This window comes from Vanessa atalanta, chromosome 4, assembly GCF_905147765.1.
Source record: "Vanessa atalanta chromosome 4, ilVanAtal1.2, whole genome shotgun sequence".
Classification (NCBI taxonomy): Eukaryota; Metazoa; Arthropoda; class Insecta; order Lepidoptera; family Nymphalidae; genus Vanessa; species Vanessa atalanta.
Window position 1 is genome coordinate 34,178 of NC_061874.1, and position 25,867 is coordinate 60,044.

Here is a 25,867-nt window from a genome sequence, read left to right on the forward strand (position 1 = left end):
TATGATGAGAAAAATGTGTACAAAGAACTTTTCATCATACATCATTCAACAATCCGAGGTCATTCGCCACACAAATCAAGCGACGTGTGCAACAAAACACAACACATGGTCCTCTTTGTATATTCGTAGAGCTAGCACTCCTGAGGCGCTTTGAAGCGGACGCTTCTAGCTTCGAGCACGCGTCGTCTCTATTTTCAAGGTAAATGCGCTTAGTTCTACATTTGATTGCGCACTTTCGTCTAGAGTGGACGCACATTTAAAATCATTTATAACTATCGACGAATTCAAAGCTCAATAATGAAAATAGGAGGATGTTCGAATGGGAAACCCATTACTCAGACACAGTTCACATTTGAATTATGATCAATGCAGTGGACGATGTTTATAGACAATAATTCGCTAGACTATTAACCAGTATACGTTCTACAATTGTAGCTTTGTCGAGCGTAGAGTAAACCTTTTGACCACTGACCCGTAAACTATTGTGACTGGCTCTATAACGACTAACTTTTTGTTACTTTCCCTCCGTGGGAAATAAAATTTAAGCCTTTCAAAAACATATTCAGCCATTATATCGAATCGATCACGAATTTGTTTTTATAAGCAATAGTTTTAAACGTGACGTTTGACTAAACATTCCATCAATGGTTGTCGAATATGTATAAGTAGTAATTATTTGTTACTCGGTTACCTTATATTATTAGACGCCTTAGAATTGTTCGCGTAATTAGTGGTTATCAATAATTGACCGTTATGCATGCAGTATGTTTCCTCGTCTTCGAAGGTGTTTTGTTTGTGAGGCGCACTGAGTACAAAATAATAGTCAATTGACAAGAGAGTCGAGTAGTTCATAGAGATCGGATCGAGGTCATCTCGAGACAACGACAAAATACAGAGCTTATATCTGCACCCGGCGCAGCGTTAGAGTGGGCGAGTATTGTGGGGGATGGGTAAGGGTGGGGAGGGCGACCTTGGCACTGTCAGCGTTTATCCAACGTTAAAACAAGTATTACAGGTCTCTGAAAGCGTAACTTTTATAAACTCATACTCAGTGACATTTAGTAACTTTTGGTCAATGGTCATTAAAAAAAATGCCTATATGAATGAAATTTGATTGAGCGCGGCGTCACAACTGATGAGGTCTATGCGCCAGTTGCATGTTCTAAAAACTAGTTTCTCTAATCGGCCTACATTCGAATGGCATTACGTAAAGATTGACGAAACTGCTAACGCGTACTCATGAACAGAGCATATGCACCGCGCTTAACGCTGTAATGCTATACTTTTATTAAATGTGTCGCTTTTATAATTTGCAGTTTTTAGTCACCGCTAGTGCCATTTTGCAACAAAACATGTAAACAACATCGAGCATTTCGTAGTTATCGATTACGGAAGGAGACTGGACCGATGACCCGCTGTCACAGCGAACGCTCCCGCGACTCGCTTTGAATCAGCACTGTGCACCGACGGTAAAGTATTAAACTTCTCTCACGGGTCAATTCAATGATTTGCAATAAAATATTACATCGACTAATCCAAATCGTGGTAATAGGTAATCCATCATTCAGAATAGCAAGACGCAGCGGTCGCTACTCAGCACTGGCTCGAGGGCGGTGCGCGCGGAGCCGCGGGCGCGTATCGGGGCCGCGCGGTCCCGTTACAACTGTACCGAGGGACGCGAACTGAGACTGTTATACAATTCCGGTAAATACAATTTATATCATATGCTCCGTATTTCAGGAACAAATTCGTCAACATTTTATTGGCTATTGAAACACTTCAAAATATTTATATGCTTTATTTTTTTGTGTTTCGTTTGATGACCGTGTTATTATACATTAAACTTTTGTCACAGTTCAGTCATGTAATTATTTTTTGTATGGAATAAATATATTATTATTTTCTATTGGCCGCTTAAAAATATTTAAACTTGCACATATTATTGGTCTGTCAACTTACATATATGTTATCACAACGTCAAGACACATAGACGAAAAACATCGTCGCCGAGATTCAAAATTAAAGCGAGTGAGATTCGGAGAAGTATTGAATAGCGCCCTGCAGCACTGCGCCTCTCAAAGCGACGGCGGCGACGGCGGCGCGGGCGTCGCGAGTGGAGGCGCGAGGACTGCCGGCGGCGACGGCGCGCGCCATGACCACTGTCTAATTGCTTCAGAGGCTTGCGCTCAAGGCAATGAGCGAGACGCTAATTGACGTCGTAATGAGCTCCTCCCGCTTTGCAAAATATAATGAATCTAATCAGCTACACGAATTCCTACTATTAAACTTAATACAAAATTAACATTTTCGCCGAACTTAAACAAAATTAAAATATAGTTTTATAATAATGTTTTTAATTTAAATAGATATGTTAGTAGAAATAACATCAAAACAAAAGTTTGTGCAATTTGGCTCGAGTTCAAAACTGACTGCTGTATTCGTTTCCAGTTACAAACGATGGAATTTAAAAGTAATAAAGTATTTAAAACCGCAAAGAAATGAAAATATGTGTTTAAGAAAATAACACGTTCATACTAACGAATTAAATGTTTTAGCTAGTACAAATGGGATCCAACCAGAACCGCGTATTGCCTTCGTGGCTCTGCCAAGCCACCAGCGCGGTGATCGATCCGATACCAGTAGCTGCCGCATAACGACCGGTTCGCGTGTTCCGCTCCGTGCCCTACTTGTGATTATGATTCGCAACTCGCGATTCTTAGCGTTCTCCACACAAAGACACGCTCAGCTCTAGGACAGAATTAATCGTATTTTAAGTAATACCCATATATCTTGTGCGCGATTCGCACCACGAGTTTGATTGATCAAGTAATTAAAGTTTACTCTTTGATATTCAATACTTACTCATATTCATCGATAGCTTAATTTGAGTACTCGTCACAAAACACAGTTAGCAAACATTGAAAATAACTAATTAAAATCTGCACGAATGTGAAGTGTCGAAATTGTATTGTGTTACGAGGATCGCCGCTCGCCGCTCGCCGCCCGCCGCGCCGGTCGCGTATGGAAATTGCAGCGACTGAACCGTGAGCTCGTTTATGCAACGACGAGAAAGAAGTCCGAGAGATATATGAAATTAAATGCATGTATAGGCTGACGACTACTATGAAAATATAAACAAATGTGTAAAAACAATAGCAAATTAAAATTATAACTACGTAACATTACATATGTACATATAGAAATATGTTGTCAATTAATAATAAATTGCTAAGTGTTGTGAAACAAGCTATTTTTCTTAACGACGCGACGATGGAGGGAAAATAGGGAAATATAAAACGTATATGATATATCGTGCTGCGGTTGTTCCCTACTAGGAACATTGCATTCACTGAGCATCGACACATTAAAGGGAGAGATTGAGTGACAGTTAAGAAAACTTCCAGCACAATAGTGCACTCGATGCGGAATGGGAGCGCAGCCTGTTGCGATCGCGCTGCTGACGAAAGTGACCGTAACACTAATATGTGTGTCAGTGCCGGGCAGCCGGGCAGCCGGCGTCACTCGTCGCCCGGCGGCGCATCGTATGGGATCGCACCGCCGAGGCGCCGGACCGGTTCCAGGCCTCGCCTCCGCGCAGTAATTGCTATTCATGACTCCACGCGTGCTGCGATTACATCCAACGACTGGTTCTGACGCGCATCCGTCACACTATCATCTGATTTCACTTGTTGAAATCTGCTTCTAGAGTTTACCTTTTCAACAGCATTCTATTGTTTTGCGTTACAAGTACGGTAAGATGCTCTATTTCACAAACACCTAGCAGATATTTTACTGAGCCAACTAAATTATATTATAAAGATATTATTTCATAAAGCATAGTTTTTTTTTTTCATAACACTCATTGAAGCCAATATTTAACCCGTGGACACCTATTAACGAAGACTGTATAAAATAACGACTATCTATTTCTAATTTTATGGTATATTTTATTGGTTTTATTAATTATATAACAGTAAAAAATAACTTTAAGTATTGCTTATATTTAATTTATATTTTTAATACATATTGTGATTATGATAGTGCACGGTGAGACTACCTGTAAGTAGTAGAACTTTTGCCTGGATAATTTTGAAATTATTTTTTTAAATTTTGATTTAATATTGTATATACTGTTGGTTGTCCTAATGAAAATAAATAAATAATAAGCGTAAATACTCTTGTCTTTGATGTCATCAAATGCAAAAATGTACTGTGGCCGAGTAAATCTCTCAGTTAACATGAAAATAAACCGCTCTCGATTTTTTTTCTTAATTGATGAAACAATTACATTACTTAGATTCGTGGTCGCCGCCGCAAGTAGTTTTATACCGTTAGAGAAATTCACTCTGTACTCTGTGAATTGTCTGTGCCGTGAGTTTCGTTATTATAAATCAAAACACCTTAATCGTCTTACAATTTTAAATTTGTTAACTCACGCAACAAGCCCGCCCAGAAATGCAACAGGACCACCGCTGATCAGTCTGATCTTGCGATGGCAGGAGTCAAAGAGAGACAGACGCGCGTGTGGCGGCGGTGGCAAGCCTACCATTCCGCCGGTAACAGCCGAACGTAACATTTCGTCACATGCCAAACGAACCACAAACCTTGAACACTCTCTACACTACACTACCCTGGCGCTAGAGCGCGACTTACGAAAAGTGATAGCGCGTCCGGCTCGCCGAGCATCGCAACACGTTTAACTCGGGCCGCGGTCTGCGCGGGACTGTCGTCTGTCGCTCGTGCACGCCTCTCTCCGCGCCGACCCACCCCCTCGGCTCACTCACGACAGTCAACGAGAACGACGTGACTTTGAAAAACAGTCATATTGATTAACTTTGCATAACAGAGTGATGAAAAATATTATATTGTGATAATTATCCACTATATTAAATAATAAATTCTAACATAAAATAGAAACATAGTGTTAGTCAAATCAATAGTCATAACAAAATGAAAATATTTTAAACAGTCAGAATTCTGAAGATATAAACGCAGACAACAATTGAGCTGATCAGCTGATTAGCTGATCACATAGATTGCGTAATTACATATAATATAAAAGACATTTTTTTGTCTACGACCAGTAAAAATTATAAAATTAGTAAATGGTCAATTAGGAATTTACAGAAATACAAATGTCATTGTATCGTCTCTTTAAATAATTATCGGCAGGTAAGTTCCAAGTAATTAACAGTTAATAGCGACAACTGCCACATCACGTGTTGCAAACACACACAGCACTTTAAGCTGTTTAGTTACGAACGAACATTGTACAAACACGAAAATTAAAGACCGACTGATACATCGTGCAAAGGCAATACATCTCTCGGACAAGACATTAATCAGAATACAGGATGGTTTTTCCTCCCCCACCGAAACCTCTCTGAACCTGCTCATGGCGGTACCAAGCAGTCCCAAGCACTCCCACGGCAAGTCTTCCTGGACCTGTTCGAGCAATTTCGACCATCAATGGTGACGCGGGCACGTTATGCAGTCAGCCCTTTATGTTTACGCATTTATCGATTGTCTATTGATCAATACATAAACAAAGGCCACTTTCAATAGCATTGCGATATCAGAAAAATAACACAGTAAACGCTTTACCACCTTTCGAAAACCCCATACCGAGAAAGGAGGTGCAATTTATTATGAGATTGAATTGCAGTTGAGATAAAAAGTATGCGACAGTAATTAGACAAAGATTTATATATTTTTTCGAGACTCCTCGAACGTAGCGTTGTGACACGTCTAAATTTTGCTAAACAGCAGTACTCAGTATTGTTGTGTTCCGGTTTAAAGGGTGAGTGAGCCAGTGTAACTACATGCACAAAGGACGTCCTTCCTTCTTCTTCGTCATCCTTTGTAATCATAATATCCTCCTTTATAATCATATAATCAATTTATTTATATGGTCACCTTGGTAATTTGAAATGTTTCTAAACAGTCTGATATTCGGATGTGGGTGATAGAAATACTCATGTTTGTGTAACTTCTGAGAAAAATACCTTCAAACAATACAATAATAAGAATGAACGATTCAGTTTTCATACGACTTCGATTAAACAAAAGCGAAGAGTTGCAATAAAAAAGCGCATTCTAGATCGTGGTGTGTTGCGAGTCGCGACTGGCGCGTGCTATTTGCGTAGAGCGAGGTTATCCGTTTGTTTGCTCCAGGCGCTCACCGAAGCTTTTACGAAATCGATAGCATCAATAGCCATAAGCGCCGTGCAAATTGTCAGTTGGGATGACGCCATTTTCTGATAGCGACCATTGGGTGACGATATAATTAGTATTCAAGAATTGACTTAAAAATATTACAATATCTGCATCAAGATTACTATATGCCATGTATTGTTATAAATACAGAGTGGCCATAGTTGCGGATGTTGGCATGCGGTTGTGATGGGACTTACCAAAGGCAGTCCAGCATGTTCGGACATGCACGTGGCGCCCGCGGGCCGCACTCACCTGCAACAAGCAATGACATGGTTCAAACGGTGATGCAACTCTTAGTTCGCAGTCTGCGAAAACGATCTATTCTGAGAGCATCAGTTCATCTTTAGCAGAAATACTAAAATACACTAATTCGAAAACATGCGCTGCGTTAAAAATAACCCATCGAGCCAAAAGCAACAAATACATTATAAGAGAAAAATTAAAAACAGCCTAATAATTTTTTCTATACATATGTTTTAAAAATGTTGTTCATAACGTCGGCGTGCGTATCGTTACTCAGAAAAAATTGGTACACATTTCTCGACAATATTATTAAGACGTGCATGGTTAGTTTTTAGTCCCCGGTTGCCTGCTTACCGATACATGTCTTATTTTCAAAGGGAAATTAATGTGATAGGGAACCAAATAAGAGACAATGTTAAGTAATTAGAAGTAGAAGATACTATATAGGTAGTTCTAATAATCGGGTGCGCCGATGATACAAAATAGAATCCCTTTATAATGACATCGAAGGGAATTGACAAACACGTCATAATAACCGGACGTCATACAAAGCGTTTTGTGAAAAAAAATAAAAATATAAATATATATATATATATATATAGTACATATATACATATATATTTTGCACGTAATAAGTACATACGAAACAATTTATTAATTTATGTATGTACTATTTTTTTCATTTTTTTGTAATAACAGTCTCTAATACTATTGTGTATAGAAGACATAGCCATGGTCAAATTATCATTTTCAATATTGCTATGATCAAACCTGCAGACGACCTTTGAGTGAAATTACTTACTCAGATTAAAAACAATGAGCCAGGTGCCGAACGTCGCCGGGAACATTACCGAAGGTGTAAAGAATCATGTCGGTCACTAAAACCGGACACAATTTATAAAAAATGAGTCATAATAAGCGAACTGTCATTATAAGGAAAGTCATTATATCCGACTTTTTTACAAAGAATTTTATATGAGAACCTAACTTCATGGTGCAAGTACGTCACAATAAACAGTTGGTCAATATAGGCGGAGTCATTTTAAGCGGATTCTACTGTACAACCAAAATGCAATTCAAATTGCTTAACACATTTAAAATTGTACAGACCGGTAAGAATATACACTGACGGACTCATAAACTGCATCAATGTACAAGACGCCTTCGAAATAAACATTTTACCAAGTACTCAAAATTTTTATACCAAATAAATAAATTGAAACCTATAGTTTGATTAGTTAACATCATAACAGCGTAAGTGTAAGCGTATGTCTTTAAGTGTATGTGTGTAAATTGGAAAGGACCATTCCTTTTCTTTTAACAAAAACGATAAATGTTATAAAAATTGCTGTAGGTTGGTTTATTAAAAATTAGTTTTTACGACAAAAAATAATTGAAGCACAAGCTTTTTTTCTTTAAAAAAGGTGTATTGCCTACACGTGCCTTATTAAAGATTCTAATCGGTTCCGCATAGATCTGGTTATATATTATTAGGGTTATTAAACGGTCTTGCGGAATATTGTTACATTCTTGTGAGATCACTGTTCTCAGTGCTATCATTATTGTGGGCACAAGATTTCTAGCATACATATAAACTGTCCCAAACATGCTCAATGGTATTAAGACGCGAATGTATCCCAACCTCTTCGCAATGTTGTCCAACTTGCGTATAATCAGGTACCACATGAGCATCTAAAACCTCTGTTATATAGCGTTTTTACCCGACAAACAACCCCTTCTACCGTTTTGACGAGCCATGTCGATGAACCCAAGTTCCGTTCGCATACAGATATGGTACATTTGCTGGTATAAAAGGGGTGATTGCCTCTTCCTTAAGGCTCCTTCTTATTAAACGTGCACTCACTTTTTGGAGTAAACGCACTTCATTTAACTCTGTTTAAGGAAACGATTTTGTAGGGAAGTTGAAACAACAAATCGCCACGACTTGTTACTCGAACTCTGCCGGTAACGGGTCTCCTTTTGTAAGAGCATGTCTCTACTAACCTTTGGTTTACCCTAGACACCGATGACTGATTTAAATTTAAATCTGAGCACAATTTGACCGGCTTGTTCGAAGTACATTTGAGAAGCACTTTTGAATCGTTATGTTAAAGTATTGAATTAAATATAAAGCTACCATTTGTTCGGAAACTAAATTCCCCCAAGAAGAACCGGCAAGAAAATAAGGATTTTTTTTTTAGTTGAGTTACTTATTTATTAATACCACAAGTTATAAAAAGACTGGGATCCCTCAGTACCTAAAGCAGAATAGTTCGTTATGAAAACTATTATTTAGGAGTTAATTTAATGTATTTTAATATTTTTTAATATTTATTTCAACGACGGAAGTATAGAAATACACCTGTTTTAATTATAATAACATGGGTCCCAATCCAAGGATCCAAACTCTCGTTAAAGATTAAGGCTACGGAGCGATATCATAAGTTATACTACTGATTCGGAGGAACAACCCCATAGGTCAGTACCTCTTTTATGTTAAGACTTTTAAACTTCTTTATAATATATTTTGCAGTAACTCGTTCAAATAAAAATTCAACGTCTCATTTGAGAAAATTATTAGTTATTAACTTATTGGCTTTTAAAGCAGACGATTTTGAGTGAGAAGTTGTATCAGAAAAAACTTTTAAGATTTAAAGCAAACACAATTACATTCCATGTAGCAAGTCAGTGTTATGTCTTAAATTTAGTATTTTTTTTTTTTATTTTAAATTCCACTGCCTCTCATTATATAACTGATTTAATTTATTTATATTCTTATATGGCAACAGTATAAGTATAAAATATGTTTTAATCTAAAATAACATTATAAATGCGAAATTAACTCTCTCTGTCTGTCTGTGTACCTGTTACACTTTCACGGCAAACGACTAAATCGAATTTGATGAAATTTGGCTACCTTTTTATACCGCCCACCTGACGGACAACCCATAAAACGCGAGCGAAGCCGCGTGCGACAGCAATATTAATTTACTATTTATTTAAAGTAAGAGATATAAGGCTTCTCTTTGTTGTACCTTTGTCGTATATTCCAATATCCTTAAATCCATTACTTTTTGACTGCTATAGGTTAACTTATAACTTTATATGAATAAGTGATTATTTTGTCTTTCATATAAATTGTTGAGCGCAGTGGTTAGACTGTTTATAATTGACATATCATATATTTTACAGTGACAAAGACATGTCAATACATAATATTTGTGTTAAATTAAATGATTTGAAGAAGTTAACCGATATCAAATTTAACAAATATACGTTTAAATCACCGCACACAATCAAAAATATATGATTGTATATTTGTACAAATTTATACTTATTTTAGTGTAGAACATTTAAGCGAGAGGATAAGCTTTATCTTTGATATTGTTAAAGTTTTTTATGTCAAATTTGATTACTACTTATAATGGATTCAGCTAGTACCAATATATTATACGTTATATACGTATAATATATTGGTACTAGCGACTAATCTAACTACTGTCGTAATTAAAGTTACATACAGTTTTCTTAGAATAAGTTACTTAACAATTTCAAGCGAAAATATTTTTATCGTACGTGACTATCACGAGACACGCGAGGTGACACGTTATAAAACAAGTAGATATTAATTTGCTTAATAATATTTAAGTATATTTTATAATACACAATAGATTGATGTCATCGTTTAGTCGTCGACCGTCTTGTCGCGATGTCTACAGTCTACAGTCTGCAGCTACCCGTGCACGTACGTTCGCGTGCGGACTATGCCTCGGAGCGAAGTGCTCGCTGGCTGCGAGCGAATGATTGAGCGATGAGCGAACTTGCAATGGAAGTACGTACAGGTTACATCTTGCAACTCAATTTAGAAGCAGATATCTTAAATCGATTGAAGCTTAGCTTACTTGGTGGTAGGGCTTTGTGCAAGCCCGTCTGGGTAGGTACCACCCACTCATCAGATATTCTACCGCCAAATAACAGTACACTGTATTGTCGTGTGCCGGTTAGAAGGGTGAGTGAGCCAGTGTAATCACAGGCACAAGGGACATAACATCTTAGTTCCCAAGGTTGGTGGCGCATATGTATGATGTAAGGAATGGTTAATATTTCTTACAGCGCCTTTGTCTATGGGCGGTGGTCACCACTTACCATCAGGTGGCCCATATGCTCGTCCGCCAAACAATGCCATAAAAAAAAAGCTGAAATTTTGTGTACACGTTCAGTTTGAATGACAATGCATGGTTAACTGTGTGACGTCATTCTAAATCCAAAATGGTGGCATACCCAATATGGCAGACCAATTATTTTTTATGTACTCCTACAATATGGGTATGAAATAAAAGGGCTTGCAGAGAATAACTCGAAAAATAATGTGACGTCACCTTTTATTCAATATTTTTCAGCGGACTTCTAAAGTTTCAAAATCAATTTTGAAGCAGATATCTTTAACCGATTGAGCTGAAATTTTGTATACACGTTCAGTTTGAATGACAAGTTATATGATGTAATGCACAGTTAACTGCCTGGCGTCATTCTAAATCCCGCATGGCGGAACACCCAAACTGGCGGATATATTTTTTAATTCAATCCTATAATATGGGTATCAAATGAAAGGGCTTACTGAAAATAAGTCAAAAAATAAAATGACGTCACTGTAAACCAATACGGCGGAGTAAGTTTTTAGTGCTTGCCTATAATATGGATATCAAATAAAAGAACTTACTGAGAATACGAATGCGAGTTAAATTACGAAAATTAGTAAAATAAAAGTAAAAAAACCTTTTTAAAACAAGCTTTTCTTTAAGTGCGCTATAACTTTTACTGTTATACCCTGTTCAGGTTAGCTTGATCTGTTTGACAGAAGGGGTAACGATGAAAAACAGAAAATATATCATATATAACAGTCAATGGAACGATGGAATGCGTAATTCAAATTAGAATTCAATTTTTTTTTTAACTTATTTTTCTAAAAAGAGTTGTTCCAGCTAAAGAAACCCCAACCACTAGCCAAAGAGACCCCAACCAAAAGGACCCCGTTCGTATAACTTAACGTGATCTTTAATAAGGATTTTTGTAATCGATATTTTTAGCAGATACTGCCTGTTATTCGCGTCCTACCGTCCAACTGATGCAACATTGTATAAGCGTCTATTATTTTCAGTGTTTATATTTAAATTTTACTTTGAAGCAATAATATATAATAGAAAAAGTCTTAAAATTTTCGGATATCGCTTGAATCTTTTGGAACCTTTGTGTTATATACATATAATACAAAATTATTAAATATTTTTACAATTTTTAAAATCATTAAATTACGAAAATAATATGTATAATTGCAAGGTTATGTCGATCAGAAAAAATTACATCCGTCAAAAAGATCAAGCTATCTTGTACAGGGTATAACTTATAAGGTCATTTCATATTTGGCAATTTTATATGGTATAAAAGCTTGTTGCGAGACTTACATGTGTAGATAAACAAGTAAATTAAATAATTTGATGTGAATAATTTTATCTATTAAAATTTTCGAACTAAGTAAATACGAGTACTTAAATCTTGCGACAAGTTTTTATATAATACTAGCGACCCGCCCCGGCTTCGCAGGGGTGCAATGCTGATAATGAATTACATGCTGAAAAGGGCAATATTAGTCTATATTAAATGCACAATTTATTGAATATACTTAATTGGATAAGAATTAATGCTGTATTAAAATTACAGTAATTATTATACTATATTATACAATTACTTAAAATTGCTTCGAAAATAAGCCATTTTTTCTCGGAAAAAGTAAAGGATAAAAAATGGTTATTGTGCGTTATCCCTAAGAGATAGACATATACCATCGCAGACTTTTTAAGGATTACAATACTGTAGTGCATTATTTTGATATATCTCTTAGGATTCAGACAGCGTTTGCAATGAAAGCACAAAAATATATTTATTTAAGACATCACTTTAGAAACCTCTAAAATTATCAGTGTTTTTCTACTATATTCTGCATGTATTATACATATAAAACTTCTTGAATCAATTTATCTATTAAAGTAAACCGCATCAAAATCCGTTGTGTAATTTTTAAGATCTAAGCATACCTATGTATGCTTAGATCTAGAACAGACAGCGGTAAGCGACTTTGTTTTATACTATGTAATGATGATAAATTGTGTCAAAGATGGGGGAAACAAAAAAGGTTAAGATTAAGAGGCAACGACTACGACACTCGTATGAGCCGACTCGCGCTGGCATCAGGTGTCGGATGTCTATTGTTGTTCCCTAACGTCACACTAACGGTACAGCGCACTACTGTTCGGTACTTGCGCTATGAAACACTATGAACGTGCTCTATCATGATCGAGTGTATGGCGTTATGGCGCGACACGCAGACTTATCCGACAGTGACGATCGAGAAAACATTTAAGACTCATTTAAGCCGGCACTTATAAAATACAAATAAGGCATTTAACACAAATATCAGTGAATACGTTAACAATAAACAAATGTTCGATTTCCATATCCAAAGAATTGTCATTGCATAGCAGTTAACGATATTTTAATTGTTTTTTATTTATTTTTTTTATTTAATTAAACTTATCGGTACTTTGTACGGGTGCGGGTTATTGTAATTGAGAGATATGTATGTATGTATATTCTATTGACTATGATGTGATTGTATTGACTATGTAAAATAAATAAGTGATTTTACAGATAGATAGAACTAGTTATAATCTTCCTAAATGTTGTGATTTGTGGACGGACAACTTTGCGCCTCGGGCTTAAAAGATAGGTAGGCAGGGGCGATGAGGTAAAGTAGTGGGCGCGAGCGTGGGCGAATTTGAGGCACGGCCGCTGCGGGGAAGTACAAACAGATTACTGCGGGTAAGCCAATAATATGGAGTACTTATGTGTTATTAGCGTGAAAGGTTGCTTAGCTAGCACCTAACCACGCACCTATCAAGGATACGAATGAAGGACCTTGCGTCACGGCTACTACGTGGCCGATAAAACTCAGCAAACAGAAATAAAAATATGTACATAATTTTCTAGCCGTCGCTTGCAGCTTTGCTCACGTATAACATCGAGTTTTAAGCAATCAATTACTGGCTACATGAGCAACGTCGCCATTGTGTTCCCGGAATAGGAATAATACAATCGATTAGAAGAATAAAAATTCATTAATAGATTCGTAACTTTTCACTTGCTCGGTATGCATTCAGTCGACGGTTAGTGCCGTCCGTGGCGTCGCTTTAACCTCCAAACACTTTTAAAATCGAAAAACACATTTCTTCTTTGACATTTTACTATCCTAAGATTCACTTCACTTTTGTATGGCGATGTATGTTTGATCAAAACCAATAATAATTAAGTAGCAATTATAAGAATGGGACTTTTACTTTTAGCGAGTCATTGCACTTTACCCTTTACTGTTTATATGGTCCCGCACAGACCGCGGACAGGTGCTGTAACAAATGGCGCAGTGCGCTCAACTCGCGGCGCTGTGGCGGCCGATGTCGGCGGTGCTGGCCATGGAGCGCGCCAGTCAGGTCAAGGCCGTGTAACCAAATGTATATTGTGCTCACGAAAAAAAATCGCCTCTCGAATGTTACAAGGAATCGCTGTAACGTTTTCGGCTGACAAATTGAGGGAACGCATTAGTTGAAAGAATACTGACGGCAACATAAAACAATCTACGGTGGGCATCATCAGTAAACATTATCAAGCAGCAAGGTGGTAGCGGCTGGGCTCGAACAGCAGTTTGTCTGTAGTAAGAGAGAACACAAATTTATCAGTTGTTATTCGCAGGATAATGACGTAAGCGCGACCGAGCCTCTCGACGAATCAGGAATAAGGTCATAATCACGGATATTTACACGCTTGATTAGACAATGTTGTCATATTGTGTGAAATCACTGTTCCCACTTGTTTCCGATGTTTAAGAAAATAATTCAAATTACAAAAAAACGTCTAAGAGTATTAGTTGAGAGCCGAGTATTTAATAGTTGTTTAAGATAGAATACACGACCTTGTGAATGCGTTATCCGATCCCGCAGCAGTTTAGCTACTTACGCTTCCTATGTAACCGCTTCGCCGGAGTCCTCGCGGACATTAAAATATCACATTCTGTTACATAAAGAAAAAAATAAATAAGCTATCTTTAATTTGACCATGTACTGACTTCTATTCTAGATTTCATTTTGCTACATAAAGCTTAACTTGAGTGACCAACAAAACCTATAACACGTATTTCTTTATTTGTAGAGATAAAATAAAACTCCATAATTGTAAGTTAAAATTAACTAACTCCTACTAACTTTCACCATTTCAAGGAAGGTGGTTCAAGCACGGGAAAAAATCCCTTTTTATTGGTCATATGCCATTTCAGGCATACGATATCGAAATTTGAGCTTTTCCAGTGCTTTGATCTCAGCATTGATGAGTCAGTCCTCAACTGACACATCGACTCGTAGTTATTTATATAGATGATCTTTGACATTGTCCATAAAAACGAACTTTATTTAAATATTGTGTCGATTCCCTCTGAACGATAGAAGCATTCGTTTTAAGATGTACTCTCATACAATTAGCACCACCAGAGTCAATAGTTTTCCATGGAAATATTTATCCGTGGGCGCGGTAATTATGCGATAAATACACGTATCTTAACATGTTCATTTAAACTGTAGAACGTTTTATATTCACGGAAAACGCTTCTGAGCAGTCCACTAAAAAAACCTTATTCGATTTACTAAAAAATATTTTTTTAAATATTAGATTTTAACTATACACCAGTTTTAATTCTAGCTCGATGTAATTCATTCGTATAAGTATAGAAGCGTGTTTTCAAATCGCATCGAAAACGTCGCGTCGTCGTCGAGGAGAGTGACGATGGTGATTAAGTGTAGGTACCACACCGTGAGTAGAAAGCAATAATGATGTTTGTGAGTCACATATACCAATACCGTTAGTAACAGCTTGTCTATTGTCGCATAACCCATTTGTAAAAACTATATTAACATATTTCACCAAAACATGCCGATTCGTTGCATTCACATGTTACATGCTACAGGCATGCCGTATGACACATGCATGAGGATCGAGGGATGACGGTGTGTGTTGAGAGGCGCGAGCAGAGGCTGAGTACTACGAAATATTGCAACTTACGGGGCGCGGCGAGCGAGCATGCGACTCACCTGCAACAATACAAAACGCTTTAGTGTCGTGCCGCTTATCAAATGACTCAGGGTTATTGAATTATCGTCGATAGAACGATGTGTCAGTGTAAAGCTACATTCGAGAGCATAGCAAAGAGTATTATTAATGTAATATGCCACATACATGTTAGTGTATGTCTTCGAGTCTGAGATAGCCAAAACTATCAAATGATATACTCATATTTAACAAAAACTCAAGATATTATAACATAGCGCATCTTTCATTAGACAGTCAGTGCCGTGAGATATTTGAGTGCGAGAAGATCATTTGTTCACGGCCTGATCGGGTCGCCGGAGGTTACCTTAAGTATATTCACTTCTCATCCTGTGCTAATATATACGATAATCGTTATCTCCGCGGCCGGACGTGCTCCCGACACACGGCTGAGAGTGAGAATGCAAGACCAGCTGGCTGCTAAAAGACGTACAAACGATATGTTTACACGGACACACGGACACACGGTCGCATGTTTATTTGGATGACGAGTACAATGTCTATTTTTATACATTATCATGTTAGCAGGACGTCAGATCTGTTGCAAGTGTGGATAATTGTTATTTTTTGTCTGTTACGATTAAGGACTACTACATAAAATATCATTTCTTCCTATAACTTAGGATAATATATTGTTGCCTAAGGTCTGACTTGGCTAGTTCTCATATACGAATTATATTATAGCCTTCGCAAGTTCTAAGCCTGTTACAAATGAATTATAAACCCAAATTTGGCAGGCAAAAATTCAATGGTACTTGTCTGGATATGAACTCCCAATATTAAGATTCATGTTTTCTAGTGACTGGACCATCGCAGCTCTTAATGTACGGTAATACTAACTAAGCAATTTACTGAGCTGTCCTCCATTCTTCTTAGATGTTCTGAATTATAATTTGTTATTATAAACACAAACTACAATTTGTGTTTACGAACATATAAGAACTAGCCAAGACAGACCTTAGGCAACAATATATTATCCTAAGTTATAAGAAGAAATGATATTTTATGTAGTTATAAATAAATTTCAGGAAGGACCATTGTACTTGGCACAAATTTAGATCTCACTTCTTTTGTCGTTGAAGTCAACAACCAAGGTATATACCATAATATTGGACTTGGCTCTCATTTTTACATTTATGTTTTTGATGGGATAATATCAACCAAGTTCAGTTCAGTAATAAATAATAAGTCAATTTTATTTCTGGATACGCGTTTTGGCTAGAATTCAGAAACTGATACATTTTAATTCATTTTGATAACGGATGTAATTATTGCCAATACTAATAAATATTTAATTTAAAAATGTACGTATATAGAAGTAGAAGACCTTGAATTGTTATATTAGAAACAATTTGTTTTTAGTAGCGCGCGTTCTTCACACGTAGTGTGCAAACTTTGTTTCATAAATCAAATATACCTACTTTTGTAATACCTAAGTCAATATCAGGAGTCAGTGGAGTTACGAAATGAAGATACTACATCAAACGCGAAAGCATTTGTGTAAGTATTCTGGTAGAGGTTTATAACCCATACGAACGAAGAGGCTTGTCAAACAAGCGGCTAAATGCTCGCTTAAAGGTCACTCGGCCCGTAGGTATTTAAACAATTCCTTCCACGGCATGTCAGCAAGATTTGTTACGTCACTTGAGCTGCTGCAGCACTGGTTCATTCATCCTTTAATCCGAAGCACACGATACCAGGCGTTGACTTTCGCAAGTAAAATAACTTGTGTAGTAAAATATTTAGACAGGTTTGTTTATCAGCAGTTTTACAATTTACGAAATCCTCAGTACGTTTGCATCTTATTTCCATATGCTAAGTGTTAACTGAATATACAAGCGTCACACTTGCTTTTTTATTGACATTAATAAATCTACTTGCAGTTTCGAATGGAAATCAATGAGATTTTCTTTTTAAAATATTTCATTAACAACATTAATACATATTTTTTATTTCAAACGGCGCGGCATGGTTGTTATTTAGACGATCCCATGGTGTGCCATCTTTAGTTCGTTAATTTTATCTGCATCTCCGGCACAAAATAATATGTTCCATGATCCCTCTCGTTTTTTTTTTATTTGAATACAAGTTATTTTGAGTCACCTACCCAGTTTAAATATAAAATAATAAAGATAGTAAACAGCTATTTCGTAAGGTAAAATTCGCACGCTTAGAGAGAGGAGTTGCTCACTTTTATTTTTGCTCACAGGGCACTAAAGGCCTCAGCAATATTTATCGTTATATTCCGCTTTGTAGGATGAATGAGTCGGAGTTATGACAGGCTCGGAAGGTAACAATTTAGATCACAAGGTTGGTGGCGCCTGGCGATGTAGGGAATGGTTGAAATTTCCCAATTGTTTGAATTAAAATTTAACATAATTATAGAAATTTATGATATTTTAACATATTTGATTTTAAATATTCTGTTTATGACATTTACTTATTTCACACAGAATTTCCTAAAAAATCGGTAAAATCTCAAAATGTAACTATAATTTCAATGAATCTCGTAATATACCATCTAAAAGTAACGTGGCTTCCCGCAAGTGGTTCCAAGCAGAAATTTCTTATAAATTCCGTTGAAAATGGCCAGACAATGTCAGTTTGAACCGTTGAGGAGTTTAGTCGTAGATTGAACAATGAGAGGCGCTTGTTGCGCGCACGGCGCGAGAGGCCGTGTGCGAGACGCGAGTGCGACAAGCGAGTATCATAATTACGGGTCCGGCGGAGTCAAGTGGAGGCAATCAATTGAAGTGAATCTTTTGACACGAGCCCGCACTACACTGAAATTCTCATAGATACATCTCTCCTGCTTTACACGACAAATCCATTCTCGACCTCTAAGCCCATATGAACAAGGCAGTAGCCGACTAACTCACACTGTCTAAACGTCATAGGTGCTTATATAAGTGTCACATAAATGTGGCTTACATCTAGTACATCACTACTCCATACTCGGTAATATCACGCAATCACATACAACCACTAAACCAGTAGATATTGAACTTTTTTACTACCGCAGTTTGTTATTTTGTGGACGAATGTATTTAAAATATAATAATAAAATATATTGTTATTAAGTAAATAATAATAATATACACCTACAGCCTCTTCCAACCGCTGGAGAACAATCGCCAAATAAAGAACATTTGGCATCGAATTGACGATATCAATGATGAAGAACTTATACGATTATAGTTTCGCAAATTAATGGCGTTTTGAACGTCACCGAAGCTGTTAATATAACTCTGAAAGTAAAGTGATAAATTAATTATCTTTTATGTAGGGCAGATCGCAAGAGGCGAATCGGAACATGGCAACATTAAATACTGAAACCTAAGCTAGTCAGTAATTTAATATCTTTTGACTCAAACACAGTTCAACAATACGTAGTGGAAACAATAGTGTCGCGGTGCGAGGCGCGTGACGTCACTCAGGTGGGAGCACTGAGCAGTGAAGCAGTGAAGCAGTGATAAGGTGCGATAGCGCGATAACGGCGAGCGGCGGCCCCGCGGCTGACGGCTCAGCGATTGCAACACAACATCAGGTTACGTTTGCGTTTGCGTTTGCGTTAGCGTTAGCTGCCGCGAAATAGACGTGATTCATTATTTGTCACAACTCACAACTTGCCTTCGATATGAACACAGACAACAGATATTTTTCAATACCTACCTACTATATTACAGATCATTAACCTACTACTTAATAGCACACTGTACACTTAGAATCCTATTAAAAAGTAATTAGACAAAGATACAAAAATGCAAGTAGAACAATGAGTAAATCAAACATTGTATAGACCATCAACAAGTTTCACACCTGCAAAAGCATGACACTGTGTCGTCGATGTCGAGAGGCAGCACGGAGGGAGGCGGCGTGGGCGAGGGAGGAACACTACGGTATTTAACGTGGAGCACGTGGCGAGCCGCGCGCGCGCCGCTGCGCCGCAGGATACCCACGGGCCAGCGGCGCGGGCTCGTCTCCTCCGCCATGAGCGGCGGTGCGACGGAGGCTGGGGGGAGCGCGGGCCGGGTCGCGTCGCGAAATACAGCGCTCGCGGATGCGCGCCGCGGGCGACTGACGGCGGCGACTACGGCGGGAGCACGCGCCGGCGCCGCCGCACAGCCCGCCTCTCTGACATCACGCGTTATCTACGCGGCGCGCACCTGAGCCGTAAGCGGAGCTGAGAGTGCAGTAATGCACGCGACACCGGAAGAGATGCAGATTTTACTGACAGTTTAACTCATCACTAGTGACAACAAAGCTCAATGGCAGTATTATATCAATATAAATTGGCAATGGGACATAAAGGCTATAACAACGTTCCTATCACTACATATAAATACACATAATAAAGTTACATGACACAATAAAGTTAGTTATGATTATTAAAAAATACAAATACAACTGATGAGCAACCTGCAATTATATGCTGGAGTATTATATGTATACATATACTTGTAAACAGACACCAAGTATTGAGTATGGTGTGATAAGAAACTTCATTCAAAACACTGTGATTAGAAAAAGGTAACAACAGTTCTTAATACATGTTTAGAGTGATTAGCAAAATTATAACAGACTACAAAAAAATATTTGCTTAGCTAGGCTGAAGAAAAGTTACCTTTTAAAAATAGCTACACCAATAGTTGTTTACGTAACCAATTATAAGAAAATTATGTTATTATAATTTGTTATTATTTCAGAAATTGACACAAATATTCTATAAATTACTTGGTTTTAATGAATGACTTAATGAATAAAATAATGATAGATAAAGTTTAATAATCAACTATTTTTATTTGAAATACAATATGGACCAAAATGTAGATTAATTTAAAAAAAGCACTATCAAAGAAATTATACTTACTTTTTAAAAAAATTCAACTTCCTAAAAAATCCAGTAAAATAGTTTGATTTTTCTGTTTAGTAACTTAAAAACAATTAAGAATTTTAGACCATTGATAATTTTCAGTGGTTAACTATTAATGAGACTTCAGCGAGTCTCTCAGAGCCATGATTATTAAAAAATTATACCTCAAATCCTATTTTAACAAAACACACAATTGAGACATATTACAGAATAGTAATTTTTTAATAATTAGGGGTTTAGTTTAACATAATAATTATAATATAAACTATTAACACCGATATGTTGACATGGTTTGTTTATTTGATATCTTGATTAAATATTTGTTGTAATGTCATCCCACAATTTATTTTAGTATTATAATTTACATTTTTTGGCAACTTAATAACTCTATAGTTGACGTTGTTTGAATCTATTGTTACGTGATCAGCGATTTCCACCCTTTTTGTCAACTTACCCCATGAACCAGTCGACGGTGTCGCGCAGGTACTCCGGGAGTCGCTCCAGTTTGACGGATTCCTTGTAGCTCACAAATGAATAAAACGGAATATTACACCGAGTCGGGTCTGCACTGATAGCAATTTAGCCACACGAAAACACAGACTGTCCCATCACTTTATCTAGTTATGACAAGCGAATTATAAGATAACTGTAACTGTTCACTTAAAATCTTGTTAACTAGAGCGTGTCACAGTCAGCGAAGACGAAAATTTATAGGAGCAGCTGAGGCAAACTCGCCATGTTGCGCAACTTTAGGCTTAAATTGTTTTTAAATTAAGGGCTAATTTTATAGCCCTCTGTTCAAAGAGTGTATAGCTAAGCTACATTATAAATATGAGTAAAAAACATAATTTGATATCTTCGTATAAAAAGCTCAAGAAAAATAATATCTTATGTCGTAAGTCGTAACCAGAACGAAATATAAATACTATGTTGGTAGCACTTATCAACTCAGCTGGCAAGTACTTCACGTTATCTGTCAAATTAATATTTTAAAGAAACAAGTTCATTTTATTACAGCTATTTAAAAATAACTGTAATAAACATATACTATATTGATTTTAAATTTTCGATCTACATTATGTCAGGTGATATAATTGTAAATGTATAGTAGTTCTTAAACTGATATGATATGATAAAATGCTTTGACCTTTTTATAGGAGGAAAAATTAAGCGAAGAACACATTGATTTTTGATAATATTATAGATACTAGTTTTCTGTATGCGGGGCAAAATCATATTTTGATATTTTTTTCCTATTTCACCTGTATGGTTGAAATTTACGAACAATTAAGAAATAATTAAGTTCTTAATTGTTTGATTGTAATTTAGTTTTGCTGAATTTTTTTTTGCTGAAATTTGAATTTAAGGGTAACGCAGGAGAACAATGTTTTTTTGATCGAATAGGTACTGATTAAATAATCAGAAACTAAAATAAAAAAAAAATATATTTAGTAGGTGCAAACTTAAGTGACATTTTTTTAAGAAGTAAACTAAACACGACCGCAAAAGTAAATTTTGATTGAACAATGGAAAACAGTTCACGAACAAATGAAATAGCAAAAAAAAAATAAACTTTCTACAGAGACAATACATTTGCGGAATAATATATTCAGCGCTATTTATTAAATATATGTAAATAAACAATACTATATAAAAAATCCTAAACATCCACGCTAATGTAAAAATCTCTCTAACCCTCTAATCTAGTATTGTTATGGCGATTTTTATAGTTTCTGATTTTGTTTTGGCAACACTACTAACTAGCTAGCAGTGCTAGTAAGTATAAAGAATAAAATCTTAAGTTCTCAACGTTTGACTAAAAATTATATTTCCTCTTGCCTTCCTAAAATCAGTGGGAATGATGCCGTAAAATTGCCGCCGCTATTTGATTTGACCATTGAGCACACGCACTGATTGTGCTTAATGTTCGATGGTACCTGATTTTGCTATTAGGACATAATTTTATTGTTGTTTATTACTGAGAGGAGTTCTCAAATATTATACATCATGCAACTATTTTAAGGCTCGTTATTTATTTTTTTTGTTTTTGTGTACTTGCCATATTTCTTTTACAGTCGATTTTGTTCATAAACAAACAAGCTAGTATATATGCGAAATTAACAGCGCTTGCCCTGGTTTGATCCCTCAAATGCATTTATATGAGTATTTTTTTGTGGGTAGTATTTATATGAAAACCCTGAAGTGTGATCGCAGTATTGGCAGCACCAAAAGCAGCCTACTAATAATGTATTATTTATTAATAATAATATATAAAATTATAGTAAATTAAAAATATTCTTCATATTATTTTATTGGCTTATTTCGGTAAACCTCTAACATATAAAAAAAACACTAAAGATTTATTTTTTCGTATATTTTTATCACGGAAATATAAAACTTCATTCAAACCTTTATTTGAATGTGCTTTAAGTCACTCACACATGCACTGCTTCTGGAAACAACTAATATTAATGCTTTCTCCATCTTACTTTATATTGGTGAAATAATCTGTGCCCAGTCGGCATAACTAAAAGCTAATAAACTAAGAATTTAATATTAATGCTTATAATAATAACCCCAGAATGACAAATGATTAATGACTTAATAAAGTTAAGTATAACAACGGTTTATTTTATGTCTCTGCAGCCAACATTCAATGTAATAATTATATTTGACTTTAGGATTATGAGGATATACGTAAATAATAAGCTTAATTGAATTCGTAGATTAAAAATAAATGACGGAATAAAATCCCATTATTGTCTATTTTTAGTCTGTATTTTACCTTTTGAGTTTCGACACACCGATGTCACCAATGACAGAACTCCGAGGTTAGAGAAGTATTTCATCATTACGAAAATTTTTATTATAGGTTATTTGGTAACAACATAATAAAATTCATAAATAAACGCTAGTTGCAATTCAAATATGTTTCGATTACCATTTGGCGAAAGAGTTGATCCTTTAGAGGAGAAACGTCAAGCAAGAGAAAATACTATTAACAGCTTTCTCACATTTTGTGTGCTTTGTGCGGCTATTAGAATTGGTAAGTTTAAAATGAAATATAGTCGTATATAATAGATTAGATAAATATAAACACGTGATAAATATGTTCCTAATCGTAACTAATACTATAATTTATAATTATGAGACTTAAATGTGGCGCAAGTATAAATTTATAGATAAATATATTTTTAAAATGAAATCAATATTTTCAAATGATAAATTGCATTAAGCTATCGGTTACAGTTATGTTCATTATTCATACATTTCGTCAGCGATTGTTCCTTGGTTAATTTTGGGATTAGCATAGTGTATTAATTTTAACATTGTAAGTTAACTGATTTGGCAAACATTTATGGCGACCTCCTGTCATCAATAAAAAAAGCAAGTTTTGTATTCTACAAACATAGTGATTGTTAAGGTGCTTGTTTAATAGTATTGATGGGTGTGTTCAACATAAAAAAATCTTTTAGTAATGCCAGTAATTACTTGACTAGATAACATTAAATATCTGTACTCTATGACTTCCGTTGGAATAGGCTACACATGTTTTATTATTATTAACTATTAGCTGTTTTTATCAATTTCTTCTTTCCAGCTCCAGTGATCATCGAGCACAGTGGATTTTAACTTGAATAGATGGATTTTACTAATTCTAATAAAGTCATGATTTTGTTTCATAGTTGAACCAGATTAGTAAGAGTGCACAAATCACAGAATGTAATTGATACTTTTATGTTTCTGTGTGACAGTAATAAGCAAAAAATGATTATATAAATATATTATTTCAACAGTATAGTTGATGTATTATTTCAACAACACAACCAAAAAAAAAATCAACTGCTTTTTTGATTAATACTTAAATATCTTAATTGTTGAATAAATTGTTTCTATTTTGTATTATTCAAGTTTTTTAATCTTCTGATTATAGTTACCTTGCTTTTTTGGATTGAAAACTGTTTACCATGTTTTTTTTTAATGTTATTATATATACTTTTTTATATTATATACTTTTACCCTGCACGGATGAAATAAGAATTTTCTTGTGCTATTTTTTGTTAAAAAAATGTGTACCTTATTAACATACTACAAACATATGTTCTTTTTCCAAATTTAAACCTAACTAATATTTTATATAAAAGTTGCCTATCAAGGGGTTTGTATTTTTGTATTAAACCAGAATTTTGAACAAACAAATCTCTATAAAATATTTAAGGTTTAGTTGTAGTGTAAGCAATACATCTGTTGGACATCTGTCTCCTTCGGCCATAGAATTGGCACCATAAGGAATATTAACAATTTCCTACAACACTAATGAGCACTAATAGTAATTACATTGGCTGAGTCTCTTTAAACTAGAACATAACAATACTAAGTATAGTTATTTGGGGGTAGAATATATGATTAGTGGATGGTCCTACTCAGATTGGCATGCACAAAGCCCTACTACCAATCAAAACACAGTCTATGTTACATTATAAGTCAAACAAGCCTGTAGCTTCAGAGATCTTGTCATCACTCACATATTATATTATATTTGTCACTGATTATTTCAAAACAAAACAAGAGACAGATGGAGCGCAGCATTATAGTGAAGCAACTAAATCAAAAGCCAATACAAAATTACTAGGGATGGGCTGAAATTCCTTTTACATTTGGTTTAATTAAATTCGGCATATTGAACCAAAATTCCGTTCAAATGCCAAACATTCGGAGAATGTAAGCAAGAAAAAAGTAAAATAAAATACCTACTAGCACTATTTTGTCTGAAATTAATCATAGCCGTTAACTGTTAAGTTAGTTAAGGAAATCATAACTAGGCGTTTACATACTCATGGTCATTCGATTTAGTAGAAACAAGAAAAACTCAACGTGATAAAAATTGAATTTTCTTCTTTCTCATTAAATTTCATCATCACAGATCAGCTGTTAGATTTTGTATGGAGAAGTGAATTTTGAAAGAATTACTTTAAGTAGTTTTTTCAAGATTTCGATATTGCTCCCATACAAAAAGTTACACTTGAGCACTACAATCAGTTTCGTCTCTTTTTCTGTTTATTATATAGAAATAGATAGAGAAAAAGATAATTAAAAATTTAACTTGTGAAAATGAAATTGAACAGAAGTTTAGCCGATTTACGTACTCGGTTCAATCCACATTCGGCCCATCTCTACAAATTATAAACTCCTAGTAGTGCGAAATGGCGCGTCTTTGTTTTAATTAGTTAATTTGTTAGTCATCAAAAGTGCTGGCATAGGCGTTCTAATTCTATAAAAAAAATTACGGAATATGTGTAAATTTTAGACTTTACACACATTCCGTCAAAG

The 25,867-nt window shown here is 35.6% G+C and overlaps 1 protein-coding gene and 1 long non-coding RNA gene across 7 annotated transcripts in view; one reads left to right on the forward strand and one right to left on the reverse strand.

The window, feature by feature from the left end:
- LOC125077946 (MOB kinase activator-like 2) overlaps positions 1 to 21,408 on the reverse strand; it is a 36,635-nt gene extending 15,227 nt beyond the window's left edge. Inside the window, exons 1-3 of one of the 6 annotated variants that reach the window (XM_047690076.1) lie at positions 20,991 to 21,408; positions 15,619 to 15,647; positions 6,414 to 6,468 (exon numbers count right to left, since the gene is read on the reverse strand). In XM_047690076.1, coding sequence (XP_047546032.1) covers positions 6,414 to 6,430 — 17 coding nt within the window. In that variant the 5' untranslated portion in view covers positions 6,431 to 6,468; positions 15,619 to 15,647; positions 20,991 to 21,408. Of the gene's footprint in view, positions 1 to 4,436; positions 4,745 to 6,413; positions 6,469 to 15,618; positions 15,648 to 19,482; positions 19,731 to 20,990 lie in introns of those variants that run through there. The other 5 variants (XM_047690078.1, XM_047690079.1, XM_047690080.1 and 2 more) reach the window with 5 other exon arrangements.
- A 1,912-nt stretch (positions 21,409 to 23,320) lies between these two features.
- LOC125077545 lies at positions 23,321 to 24,335 on the forward strand. Its single transcript, XR_007120766.1, has 2 exons — positions 23,321 to 23,582; positions 24,138 to 24,335. It is a non-coding gene; the product is annotated as an uncharacterized LOC125077545 (long non-coding RNA).
- The last annotated feature ends 1,532 nt before the right edge of the window (positions 24,336 to 25,867 follow it).